This window comes from Mangifera indica, chromosome 6, assembly GCF_011075055.1.
Source record: "Mangifera indica cultivar Alphonso chromosome 6, CATAS_Mindica_2.1, whole genome shotgun sequence".
Lineage (NCBI taxonomy): Eukaryota > Viridiplantae > Streptophyta > Magnoliopsida > Sapindales > Anacardiaceae > Mangifera > Mangifera indica.
Window position 1 is genome coordinate 500,557 of NC_058142.1, and position 13,193 is coordinate 513,749.

The 13,193-nt window shown below is 33.7% G+C and overlaps 3 protein-coding genes across 3 annotated transcripts; 1 reads left to right on the forward strand and 2 right to left on the reverse strand.

Moving 5' to 3' along the window:
- Nucleotides 1-688: 688 nt before the first annotated feature.
- LOC123219452 (major latex allergen Hev b 5-like) lies at nt 689-2,051 on the reverse strand. The gene is made up of 2 exons (XM_044641431.1): nt 1,899-2,051; nt 689-1,498 (listed from the first exon to the last, which is right to left on the reverse strand). The coding sequence occupies exons 1-2, from the start codon at nt 1,911-1,913 to the stop codon at nt 1,016-1,018; spliced, it is 498 nt and encodes a 165-aa protein (XP_044497366.1). The 5' UTR covers nt 1,914-2,051; the 3' UTR covers nt 689-1,015.
- Nucleotides 2,052-6,259: 4,208 nt separating this feature from the next.
- On the reverse strand, nt 6,260-10,327 carry LOC123218931 (ER membrane protein complex subunit 3-like). The gene is made up of 8 exons (XM_044640584.1): nt 10,024-10,327; nt 9,834-9,927; nt 9,384-9,503; nt 9,244-9,292; nt 8,893-8,992; nt 8,697-8,758; nt 8,451-8,509; nt 6,260-6,532 (listed from the first exon to the last, which is right to left on the reverse strand). Exons 1-8 carry the CDS (start codon nt 10,173-10,175, stop codon nt 6,428-6,430), a joined length of 741 nt encoding a protein of 246 aa, XP_044496519.1. The 5' UTR covers nt 10,176-10,327; the 3' UTR covers nt 6,260-6,427.
- Nucleotides 10,328-11,041: 714 nt separating this feature from the next.
- LOC123218933 lies at nt 11,042-13,076 on the forward strand. The gene is made up of 5 exons (XM_044640586.1): nt 11,042-11,502; nt 11,590-11,701; nt 12,357-12,438; nt 12,562-12,613; nt 12,806-13,076. The coding sequence occupies exons 1-5, from the start codon at nt 11,098-11,100 to the stop codon at nt 12,953-12,955; spliced, it is 801 nt and encodes a 266-aa protein (XP_044496521.1). The 5' UTR covers nt 11,042-11,097; the 3' UTR covers nt 12,956-13,076.
- Nucleotides 13,077-13,193: the final 117 nt, after the last annotated feature.

A 13,193-nucleotide genomic window follows, 5' to 3' on the forward strand; every position in this document is an offset into this window, starting at 1 on the left:
CTTGTTTCAGTTGTTGCTTCCATTCTTATGATGTGTTGTGGCTCTTCTAAATTCCCATATTTGACAACTCTCAAGTCCTTCCCTCTAATGGGGTGGATTCAATTCGAACTAGATCGAATCGAATTTATAGCTTGATTTGAATGAGTTTATTTTGAATTGGAGTTTCAGCTTGGTCGGAGATCTACTCATCTATTCATCTTGTCTACAAAATTGTTCTTTTTTTTTTTAGGACAATATTTACCTTGTTGGTAGCTTTATGATGTAATTGTGCACTAATTCGAACGGGTTTAAGCTTAAGTTGGAGTGTACTAACTTCTATCTGGACTTGAGACGACTCTAAGGTTGAATCGAACCTATACCTACCCTTTATCCCAAACTCATTTAAAACAGTCCACTTAAATTGTATCTACTCTAGAAGTAATTTGAAACAAAATTTGGACTTTATAAAAGATTATAGTTGATATCATTATTTGTCAAATAGATATCAGTAAGACAATATTATTATATAATTAAATAATATTTTATTTTATTTTTAATTTAAAATTATTTAATGATTATCAAGTGTACTTTTCCTTAATAAAGATGAGTTTTGAAAAAATAAATTTTACCAAATTAATGTGTCATCATATGTAATAGGTGATAATATTTTTACTAATAATATATAGAAAATGAAAAACATTCCTCCACATATTATAAAATAAAAATATTATTAATATTATTATTATGCAAAGCTAGAGATTCACATTCACACATCTCATCACACACCATTTCAAAATATAAAACTCTCTTTAATAACGATGACTCTTCGGGAACCCACATTTGCAATAATTAGCCATGTGGCATTTCTGTCTGCTGATGTGGACCAGTAATTTCTTAATACTATTTCTAAGCCCAATTCCATAATACTCCAAACCTCATTCAAACGAGACTAAGAAGAATAAAAAGGCTAATTAAAAACATTCCAAACTTTGCATGAAACCCCCCAACAGCTTTCCTAAAACTGCCTTGTGTTTCTTCACTCTTCAGTCTTCTCAACTGGAACTTCTGTGACTTCTTCTGGTGCTTCAACTGGCTTCTCTTCCTCCACCGGAGCCGCCGAGACTTCTTCCGCTTCGGCGGTCTCTCCTTTAGTCTCCTCAACAACAGGCTCCTCAGGTTTCACTTCTGTGGTCTCTTCTGCTTTCTCTTCCACTGCTGCTTCAGTCACCTCAACCTTGGCTTCTACAACTTCCTTAGTTTCAATCTCAACTGAAGCAGCTTCAGGCTCTGCAACAGCGGGTTCCTCGGCTACTGGGGCCTCAGGAGTTGCTTCAACTGGTTCTTCAGTCACTGGCTCTGCAGCTGGTGGTGGGGTTGCCACTGTCTCTTCTGGGGTTGTCTCAACATTCTCGGTCGCCTCAGTTGTCTGAACAGTCTCGGTCACCTCAGTTGTCTCAACAGTCTTGGTCGCCTCAGTTGTCTCATTCTCAGGCAATGTTGTAACTGCAGCTGATTGAACCTGCAAGATCAGAAACATTTTAACGTATTAATATAATCAGAAACCTCATTAAACATTTACAGAGAAAGTCATTGAAATCTAGGTAACTTGGAAGCTGTATTGATCCATCACTGTTGCTGGCTAGATCGCCAGTATAAGATCACTATCATGATCCCTATGCATGCACATGACACGATCTTGATGATCACATGCATCACAAAATACAAGTAAGAGAACTGATCTATCGTAGCAAAGATAGATCCGGATGAGATTCTAAAAATATTACAGAAAAATAATTATAAAAGAAGCCATCGAAAAGATAAAATACAAAACTCGAAGTATATATTGAACAACCCAACTTGATGATCAGCTCAGCTGTGGATACAACTTATAACATTTATAGATATAGATATAGATATACCTCAACGCTGGCCATTTGGAAAGCAAAGAAAAGGGTATTGACAGGAAGAAATATAGATGAAGAATAAGCAAGCGATGGGCGCTGGAAGGTTTTTGTGAGGAGAAGATGAAGAAGAAAAGAGGTATTATATAGAAGAGTAAAAGCACTTGAAGAATCTTGACAATTTTGAGGCTTATCTGGCAGTGACACATAGACAAATTGGCCTGTGTCTAGTTGTCAATTTTACATTATTATTTAATATTATTTAATAATTTAGTGCTTTGAACAATGGAAATTTAACTTTTTTTTTTTTATATATAAAATGGTTGAGCCAATTTCTCGCATCACTATCATATCTTTCTTTTTAGATGTTATAATGCATTCACGTTCCTCCAATTCTATTTCATTTCCCTTTAATTATTCAATATAATTATAAATAGTCAATATTAAATATTAAAATAATATATTATTATATAATTAATTAATAATTTATTAGATTCAAAAATTAAAATTATTCAATTCCAATTCAATTTATTCTGAATTGAACATAAAAAATCGAACCCTTGTGATCATCTGCCAAACAAAAGGCGGTACTTTGGCCGGTGGCAAAAAGGGGACTCGTGTCACACCAGTTGTGATTATGGCCCACTCTATTTTGAAAATTGCGAACGTGGCACGACTTTCCACCCTTGATTTACTCCAAATTCATGCAGCCTCTGTTCTTCGAAAACCGTCCCTTCCTAAAAGGCCAACCTTTTGTAGGTCCCACTGATGCTTTCCAGGTAGGACTCGCGTGACACTGGCCCCACTTCCAGCCGTCTGATATGCCACGCTCGAATGCAGTCGTCTCTCTGATCATGCCCCCCACAGGAAGTCCCCAAAAACGAAAGAAAAATTAAAATATCAAAACATATGTACGAAATTAGGGAAAAGGAATATTTTTCATATAATTTTTAATCTAATCTCCAAAGTATATCTATTTTTAATTAAAAAATCTAAATATTCACTTAAAATTTAATCTATTAAAATCTACTCATATATTTTTGTTAGAGTTAAGGGATAAATTTGTTATTTTATTAATAATATTAAATAATTAAAATTTTATCTCATTTTATCTTCTTTAATTTAAAAAACTAATATTTATCCCTAAATTAAGTTTTAAAAAATTCACTTTTTTCCTCTAAAATGTGGTCACTTTTTTCGACAATAACCGACTGATGAAAGAGAAGTTTTTGTCCAGAGGTTGACCTCTGGATGACGATTGTCGTCTAGATCTGGATGACGAGTATCGTCTATTTTAGATGACAGAGAGTCATCTCTTTTGGACTATGTTTCATCATCCATTATGAACGGTGTTTCGTTGTCCATTCTAGACAATAAGCGTCGTTCTCACTCGACACGAGCGTTCTCTAAAGAATGGATGACGCTCTGTCATCCAGTGAAGGTCAACAAGTGTCGTCCAGATCTAAACGATGCTCGTCACTCTCCCTCCAGCCATGTCATCGTCGGTGACTGGAGGAAAAGTAAAAAAAAAATTACGGATTGGGGGGGTGAATGTCACTTTTCAAAGTTCAGGTGTGAGAGTAAAAGTTAATTTTTAAAATCGGAGGGGAAAAAACGATAAAATTATATAACTTGAATATAAACAGTAAAATAATGGTTTTACCCATATATTTAATAAAAAACTTGACAATAATTTAAAGATAAGTGAGTATTTGAGTTTTTTATTAAGTATGGGTATACTTTTGAGATTGCGCTAAAAATTCGTTGGGAAATGGTCCTTTTCCCATGAAATTATCCTTCTGGAATTACTCACGAAAATCTCCAGGGCAATTTTATCTCTTAAAATGTAATTAGACATATCCAATGATGATGTTAGCATTATGATAGGAAGGATATGCATTATAATAAATATTAATTTATATATTAATAATAATATATTATTATATTTTTAATTTAGAATTATATAATTAATATAATATTATTGATATTTAAATTAATATTTTTTATAAATGTATATAATTTATTGAATATTATAATACAAAGATTAACTTGAAATATTAGACTTAAATTATGATTTATAGGTAATGTGTCTTTTTTCATATATTAAGCTTTCCATTTTAGGAAGAACAAATAATTCTATTTTTCTTAGATAAATTTTTAGAACAGATCACTAAGACGGAAAGCAAACTTAAATAAGATTGAATTTGAGATTAATTCGAATATAAAATAATTAACTCAAGATTGATAAACTAAAATTCAAATTTCTTTCAAAAAAAATTAAAATTAAATTTGATCCGAATCAATTATAATCTGAATATTTAAATTGATTCAAACTTATTTTATTTATTAAAATGAACCTAATTTTCTTGGGTTTAAAATCAGTTTATTCAATTCAAACTCTAATAAATTTAAATTCGAATAACTCAAATCAAATCTAATCTCACTAATTAAAATATTCTTGAAAAAATGATGAAGCTTTAGATAAAAGTAAGCAATAATCATGATTAGCAGTGGGTTTAGGATAATTTATACTAAAATTTGTACAATTTTTCATAGAATTGGGGCATGACCATACCTTAATACCCTGTAAAGTAAAAAAAGCTGATGGAAAGATGGACGATGAGATGGCCCAACAATGGACCCATTAGAAATTTTGATAAAAGTCAGGGTTGGAATCAAAGAACTGTCTATAAAATAAATAGATAATATTACAAATAAAATAGCAATAGCATTAAAAAATAATTCAAACCAAAAACGAATTTACTTATTAAAAGAAAATATTAACTAAAATTTGGTTCTAATCAAATTGAATATCTATCCGAATCAAATTAAATCATTTTGAATTTAGTACAACAGTGCAGGGCCATGCATTCCTTAAATGGATAATTGGATACACTAACACGGAAAGTGGAATGTCCTAAACCGGGACAGAGACTTGTCCTTATAATAACTTTAACACTTGACACGTTATTGATGGAGAGGGGGTTATGGTCTTTAATACGACACCTGATAAAGGTTGAGTTTGGCCCACTAAGAGTGTCCACTGGTGATGACGTGGAATATTTTTATTAATTTGTGGGACCCTTGAGTCACTTGTGTTGGTACGTAACATTTATCTGCCTTAAATCTCACACACAAAGAAGGGAATGATATAAAATCTTAGGCTACTTTGGGTGTTAAAGAGAAAAGAAATAAAATGAAGGGTTCCTTTTGGAAACTGAAATGGGAGGGTAGGGTTATAATTTCCAAATAACCACAACACAAACAAATCATAATCAATGTCTGGTCTGCTTTTGTTGCATCACTTACTACTGCGACCACACCCACTGGGCAATTCACTTTCTCTCTTGTATTGATTTTTCCTTCTTTTGGTTAGCAGCCGCTTACTTTTTCATTTTTCTGCTTAAATTTAGCAATCAATCAAACTCCATGACACTGCTCATGGAAATGGAGTGGAATGTAGTGGGGTCTCTCTCTCTTCAATCAATTTATAATATATATATATATATATATATATATATATATATATATATATATATATATATATATATATATGTGTGTGTGTGTGTGTGTGTGTGTATATATATATCATCAACTAAGCCTAACTTTTAATCCATCATCCTTTTCAGTCTTTCGAAAGAATCTAGCTTAATACAGGAAGACTATCATGGATTTCATTCCAAGATTCTGTTACTTATCTTGTCCAGAGAGTTATTATTATTGTTTTAAAACTTGGATCGAATTAACCAGTTCAATTGGTCTAAATAAAACCCACAAGAGACGTCAGCTCTAAGTGACGGTCCAATTGTTGCAAGTGAATGCAGCCACTGGACTGGACTGTATTAAACTATGCTTCAATCAAGAAACTCACGTTTAATTGCAAGTGAACCATTGGTTTATGGTCCAAGATCAACGTTGAAAACGCAAAAGAGCATGCCTGGAGGAGTGGGCTGAGAGGAAACAACGGCTACTCTGCATGACGGCTCCACCTGAGACTTTTTTCCTTCATATACTCTTCCAAAAAACCATGTCTTTGGCCCTTACACAAAATGAAACCAACGAAACCGCCCAAAATATGTATTATTTTGACCCCTAAAACAAAACACTAACAAAACCACCCCAAAAATTACCAGTCCAACCACCAATCTGACCAATCGGACTGGCAACAGACTCAAACCGGGCCCTTAAGCTGGTTAAGGCCCATGTCAGATGTTAAAACATTGGTTATTACTAATGAAGTTGAAGAAAATGAAATCTTTAATAACCCTACCCTTCATTATCGTACAATGATCTCAAAATATAGAATGTTAGAAATTTCATTGTAATTTCAGAGCATCGCATTGCATTTGAGCACTGCAGAGGAATAGAAAGACATGCAATTTCACAAAATATGATGATAAAACTAGCAATGTGAAAAGTTTCTTCAGTTATATTACAAAACTACAACAATGGTTCTCTTTCAAGAACTATAATCTTAAGTCTTGCTGATTTTGGTTATAGCTCCATTTATAATGGAATAGAAATCATCGGGGAACACTCAACACTGTTCATCTAACAAGATTTCTCAATACTGTTTCAGCACGCTGCTCGAATATTGGTAGAGCCCATTCATGTTGAATAATGTCAAGACCATCTTTCTCGGCACCCAAGCTCTGACAAGGGGAAAAACACTCATGGTTTAGGAGATATTCATGTTGCAGAAAAATAACTTGCACATATTTCTATAAAATAAGCTGATAAACAGGTTCTCAAATTCAAGCTTCTTTTTGTTATGTTCTCAAAATACCAAATGACAATCAAGGCAATGCCAATCAATATTCCCATACAGCATATCTAAGTTGAATGTTATTTACAAACGTTCAGATCCATGCCTAATCGTCCCACAATTGATTTCTCCAATCAAATGAAAAAAGAGGGAAAAAAACAGAAGACTATCAGTCAGAACTATGGAAAATATCAACAGAGACCCCACTAAGATACAGCTGAACATAAAAATTCCATAGCATGACGACATTCTTAAGTGATCATGTTGAACACATGATTGAGGACAAGCTATATGATTAGGGGAGTTATTCAAGACCATTACAATGACATAAAAATAGAGACAACTATCCAAGTTATTAATCCATGTGTATGTCCTAGTGCTTTTGTGTGTTCATGCATGTTACTATGCACAAGCATGTGCAAGAGAGAGAGAGCTTCTAATGAAACCACAAAAAAATGTCAATTCTATTGCCCTGTGCCTCTTTTTAAAAGTATTTGCTTATAGTTAAACAATCACTTCATATACCAAACAACTTGATCAGTAAACCAGTATCCCCAGTCCATATTAGACTTCCATTTCTCTCAAAAACAAAGCACAACTATTGAACTGGAAAGCCTGGTGCCCAACAAGTGGACTGTATCAGCAAGGAGCAGCATCTCTCTCCCTGCCTCCTTGACTAAGAGGCCTTGTACCCTTTTTACAGGATGTCTACGTGAACAGTAAAAAGCATAAATTTCCTCCTTTGGAAGTCACTTTTCCTTTACAAGGCCTCATCTTTCCAGCATCTCCCTACACTTGGACCTCATGTTCATGGCAAATGCTTCCCCAAAAAGTTGATATTATAAAGTCAAATGCTTAGTTGGCATGATCTAATTAATGGCCTGTAAAGCATAACAAGGAAATTATATGCTTCATGGCTAATACAATTCTAGTTCAGATCTGAAATCCCATTTCAATCAAAGAAGCCCTGCATCAATAAGATCTCACATTGATTGTTTTGTTAACTGTACTACCTGAAACAAGAAAACTGTTCTGAGGTGCCCAGGGCAGGGACAACATCATGAAATGCTATAGTTGAGTAACAAAAGGAAACTGACCCACGTTAATTATTTGTATCACCAGTTGACAATGTTTGGGGCTAAAACCAAACAATGGAAAAAAAGAACAACATTTGATACCCTACAACAATTCCAGTGTCGGGAATAAGGGAACTAGAGCTTGTAAATCAGTCTCAGCGATACCATTAACAACTTATTGAGTGACATAAAGTTCTTGCATAAGCTGAACTAGCGAATTGAAGAGACGGAAGAAGCCTGCCCCTCCAGCGATTCAAAACTTCTCCATAGAGACACATACACCACGTCTACAAGATTCCACAAGTTTATACTAACACTCAATGCCCTAGGGCATCATACTAAAGAGACTTGCTCTATTACCAAGAATTCTCTCAAATAAACCTAACAAAGTTAATATTGTCAACAGCTATTCAGCTAAAAACTAGCATGGAACCAATTATTTCTCATATAGTCAATCTCTTATGTTTATAGTAGGTACATTACTATCTTTACACTATACTGAAGTTATACGGATGAAAAAGCCCAGGAATGTTAAGTCCAGTCCATGTATTTTCTTGAAAAGTTATTAATTTTTAAAAATTATTGGTCCACAAAGAATTAATCAAGGAGACCAACTCTACATCAGAGAAGAAAAGCACAATACAGAGAGATATTATTTTAGACAACAAAAAAGGGAAAACCATACTAAACCTTAAAAGAAACTCAATAATGAACCACTAAAAGTTGTACCTTTGAGGGGTCAAAACCAAACCCACTCATTTGCATCATCCGCTGGGTATCATCTGTAGCTGCATTAAGAGCATGATACTGTAAGTTTGTAATATTCCACAGTAACAAAATTGTTGCTGAGATGGAAAAAACCAGATTAAAATTACAGTGTTTGCAGTATAGAAAGAAAAAAAATCAACATGCAGACACAAGTTAAAACAAAATAACAACACACAAAGTTTAAAATATGATAGAATCAACACCAACCATTTTCTTCCCCAAGAATGAGGCTAAACAAACCCCTTAGTCCAAACAAATTGAGGAAATACCTGAAATAAAAATTCAAAAGTTTTCAATAATTTGATTCAATTGACGATCAAGGTGCCCAAACAACTAAAATGAACATGAAAATGGAAAAGGGCATTAATGAATAAACTTGTTGTTGCCAACATCAGAAAATTACCATGACCGACTACTGACATAGCTAACATCAACAGTGCTCAAGTCAATCCCATTCTGTAACATTGACCTAAACCTCTGAGTCAGTGGGAATGGTATCTTGGCTGTGAAGATATATGAAAATATAAAGAAGCATCAGATACGTATAACAAGTTAACGCAGAGCAACATTAACAAAATAGTAAATTATCTAAAATGAAACACAGGGATAGTGTATAGGGCACATAATGAACCAAATTCTGGAAAACAGAAAAAGGTAAGACTACTACATTCTGCGACCATCTCAACCAAGTAAAAAACCCAACAACAAGCCACAGAAAAAGAAGACATTTGGCAACCAAGATAGAGAACCAAACCTGCAACAAACCCAGAAAAGAAAAAGTTGACCCAAGCAAAAGTAAGTGTCTGGACAGCACAAAGATTACAAACAGAACTGTCAGTATCCCATCAGAGCAAAGAAACCATAAATATTTCAATAAGCTATTTGATTATTCACCTGGGGTATGATCATAGACAAATTTTTCTTCATCATATCCATTGCCATGTTAGGATCAGAAAACATTTGTGCTTGTGGATTTTGAGCCTGCCCTTTTGGAACATGCAATAACCCATTTTCCTACCACCCAAAACATACATACGATCATTTCCACATCAACAACAGCAAAACTAGAACATGTTATAACATATGGGAGAATTTCATAACCCTGACAGTTAAAAGTTTGATTGTATTTCATTTAATAAAAAAAACCAGCCTTACATTTTATAACAACACATATCGTTTGTGATCTTAAAATCGAAAACCTCAAGGGTAACTTGTAAAAATCTCAGTTTGAAGTTAAATACCCTCGTCCGAGACGAAGCTTAATTTTAAAATGTTGCTCGAATTGAAACAAGCAAATCGACATATAATTAAATTATTCAAATTCAAAATAGTGAACAGGCAAACCTCGTTACTGAAATAAACCCTACGAGCACGAAACGACTTGGGAGGTATAAAATTAGCAGCGGCACGTAAATTGCGCGCCCTAAGAATCACCTGACTGTTTATATTATTTCAAAAAAAATAGAATAAATAATAATTAAATTGATATATAACAAAAAGGACATAATGAAAATTTAGCGAAGTGAGGGCTTGCCCTTCTTTGACAATTTTGAGATCAGGGACTTGAGCGGAGCGCATGAGTTTAGAAACGAAGTAGCGGAGGATGCCGATGAGTACCATCACCACTGAAAGAGGAATTAGAACCCAGTCTCTTATCGCCGTGTCCAACACCAGATCTTCCGCCATTGTTCTCGATGAAGGGTCACGATCTCTTTCTGAGTTTTGAATCGGAGAAGATGCCAATTGCTAGGACGGGAGACTCGAGACCAAATGGGAGGAGGTAATCTCTTTTGTCTCCGCTAAACGCACCGTTTTATTGTCACAACACACTTTTATTTGTTTGTGTGATACAATAATAAAAAAGGAAAATTAATTAAATTTTCTTTGGTTTATTTAAAAGATGGGATTCAAACTCAAGCTGAATTAGACTTGGATTCATTTTTAACACGAGGAGAGGAGTTGTACCTACATTAAAGTTTTCTCTTAAGTTCAAGAAGATTTAATTGTTACTATTGAATCGAAACTCTTCTTTTTTAGCTTTTTTTTTTTTTAATTTTATTATTCATTATTCAAGTTTATTCGAATTCAAATTAAAAAAATCAAGTTTAAGCTAAAAATTAGACTTGTTTTTATAAAATGAATTAAGTTTAAATAGATTAAAATCAAATTTAAAATTAAATTATTTTTTTAATGAGTTTTAATTTATTAATTTTAAAACTCTTTTTTATATTTGAATTAATTTCAGAATATAATTTCTTCGAATTTGATCCAATTTTATTAGTTATGTAACAAAATTATAAAATTATAATCAAAACCATCCAAATTAGCAATATCTATCCAATTTGAACCATACTTGTGCGTCATATCAACAAGAATCAAATTTTTTTAGTTCTATTGACTATTTTAGAATTTGCTGTTGAAGGATGGAAATTTTAAGGTTGATTCTTAACTTGCAATTTGATGCATTCTTTGCAATTCTTTTCTTTCATGTGGCGCATGCATTTTCCTTCCTTAGCATTATTCTCTGATAAAAATATTGTCTTCCTCGCCATTCCCGTGGAGTTTCAAGTTCCCACTTCATTTTTCATTCATCCTTTCACCTTTAAAAATGAGCTTACTCTCTTCCCCTTCCACCATAAACCACTGCAACAAAATCATCTCAAGCTCCATCCAGTTCTCCTCTCAAACCACTCACAATCTCAACAGTTTTTCTGTCCGTCACACAAGTCTTTATCCGGCATCTTTCTCCTCCCCACTTCCATCTCAATTCCTGATCAAACCCGCCTCTTCTTCAACCCACAGAGGCTCAACCCTGGTGCCATTCGATGCCAAGACTACTGATGCCGAATCAGGATCCACAGACCATGAAGATCACCGAGCTCTACACGCAGTCCTCAGGCTTTACTCGGCAATCAAAAGCCAAAATATCCGAGAATTATCTGATATAATTGGGGAGGAATGTCGATGCGTATGCAATTTCATCTCCTTCTTCCAACCCTTCCAAGGGAAAAAGGTACACAAAATTTCAATTAACAAAAAAATTGAATTTACATTATTAATTTTGGATTGAATTAGTGTTTAAATTTGGTTTATGTTGCAGCAAGTGATAGAGTTTTTCAGTTATCTTATAAGAAGCTTGGGAAATAATATCGAGTTCGTAGTGAAACCAACTTTGCATGATGGCATGAACGTTGGCGTTGCATGGAGACTAGGTCTATTTACCTTCATCTCCTAAACAATTTATTATAAAATAATCAACCAGTGAGAATCTATTATAATAATAATATAATTAGATTTAATTTGAACTATTTAAACTCGGAGTAAGGATTAGACTTTTTTTCATAATATAAGACAAGTCCAAGCTAACTCTAATTAAATACAAAGTAAATTTGTTATTTAGAGAAATTTAAATATGAGTTTGTTAATTTTGAATTAACTCTTTTGGATTTGAGTTGATCTAAAACTAAACCTCGAACTAAGTCTAAATAGAATTCAGCCCTATAAATATATGAGTTACTACTGATTTCTCATAGATCAGTTCTGATTTAATTTTTTTTATATTTTATCACAATGTTGTAGAAACCTAACTCTTTTAGATTGAATCCAACGCTAACAAATACAGTTGTTCTCGTTGACCAGTTTTGAACTAATTTTCTTGCATTTTATAACAATATTGTAGAAAACTGACTCTTTTACATTAAAATTAATCTTGGATTAAACTTTATTCATACCCAATTCAAATAACCGAAATCAAACCTTAATAATAGAAGAAATACTATGGGTGGATCCCTGGTATCAATAATAATAATAATAATGGATGAAACACAATTGTTTTCTTGTCCAACAGTTCTGAGTTATTTTTCTTAGAATGGAGCAAGAATCATGTGCCACTGGGGAAGGGTTTCAGTTTCTACATTCGCCAGATCTACCAAGGCAAGGTGTTGATAAGGTGCGGATGCATTGATTTCCCAACTTCTTTAGCATCAATCTTTTAACATTCTGTCACATAGAAATGCAAAATCCTTAAGTTTTACCCAAGTTGTTGATGTTAACGCTTTTATCCAACATTCAGGAATGTAGAGATGTTCATGGAACCACTCCTTCATCTCAAGCCTTTCAGACTCGTAAGCTATTTACTGCCATGAGTTAATCTGATCTCTTCTAATGAGTAAAATAAGTTTTACCCATGACTTGGTACTGGTTTTCAATCGGACCAGCCTATCCGGGTTTTAAACCACTGCCGATAATAATGTTATTGACATTTAATAATCCATGGATCATCACATCTGAACCCAATTTTCTTCTGTTTTGGACAGGAACTAATGAGATGCATCATGACGATAGTGGACAACCTCAGCTCCTGTACAATGACAGAGGGCCAGAAACGAAAGGCTTTGTGTAAATCATTGTTCCTTGTATTCTTCTTGGCTGTACTTGTATTGTTTTCAAAGCCTGGACTGTACTAAGCCACAATGGATTGGACTGTCCCGATAATGCCCCTCTCTATCATGTACTATTTCAAGGATTCTGATAGCCATTACCAACCAATATCAAAACAGCCCAGATAGTGAACAATCCTTATGAAATCATGCCCTCTCAATCCCTTTTTTGAATTTTACTTAAAAGAATTTTTCTTTGTGGGCACCTTTCAATTAGAAAATACTAAAATCTACCTACTGCAAGAAACAGAAACAAGAAAAGCAA

Excerpts from the sequence above, each read along its gene's own strand:
- LOC123218931 (XM_044640584.1), bottom strand. The coding sequence starts at position 10,175 with ATGGCGGAAGATCTGGTGTTGGACACGGCGATAAGAGACTGGGTTCTA. Across the intron at positions 8,993-9,243 it reads CTTTTCTGGGTTTGTTGCAG|CCAAGATACCATTCCCACTG; the intron begins GTTTGGTTCTCT and ends ATATCTTCACAG. Across the intron at positions 8,510-8,696 it reads CATTCTTGGGGAAGAAAATG|CTACAGATGATACCCAGCGG; the intron begins GTTGGTGTTGAT and ends CTCTTAATGCAG.
- LOC123218933 (XM_044640586.1), top strand. The coding sequence starts at position 11,098 with ATGAGCTTACTCTCTTCCCCTTCCACCATAAACCACTGCAACAAAATC. Across the intron at positions 11,702-12,356 it reads TGGCGTTGCATGGAGACTAG|AATGGAGCAAGAATCATGTG; the intron begins GTCTATTTACCT and ends TATTTTTCTTAG. Across the intron at positions 12,614-12,805 it reads ATCTCAAGCCTTTCAGACTC|GAACTAATGAGATGCATCAT; the intron begins GTAAGCTATTTA and ends TGTTTTGGACAG.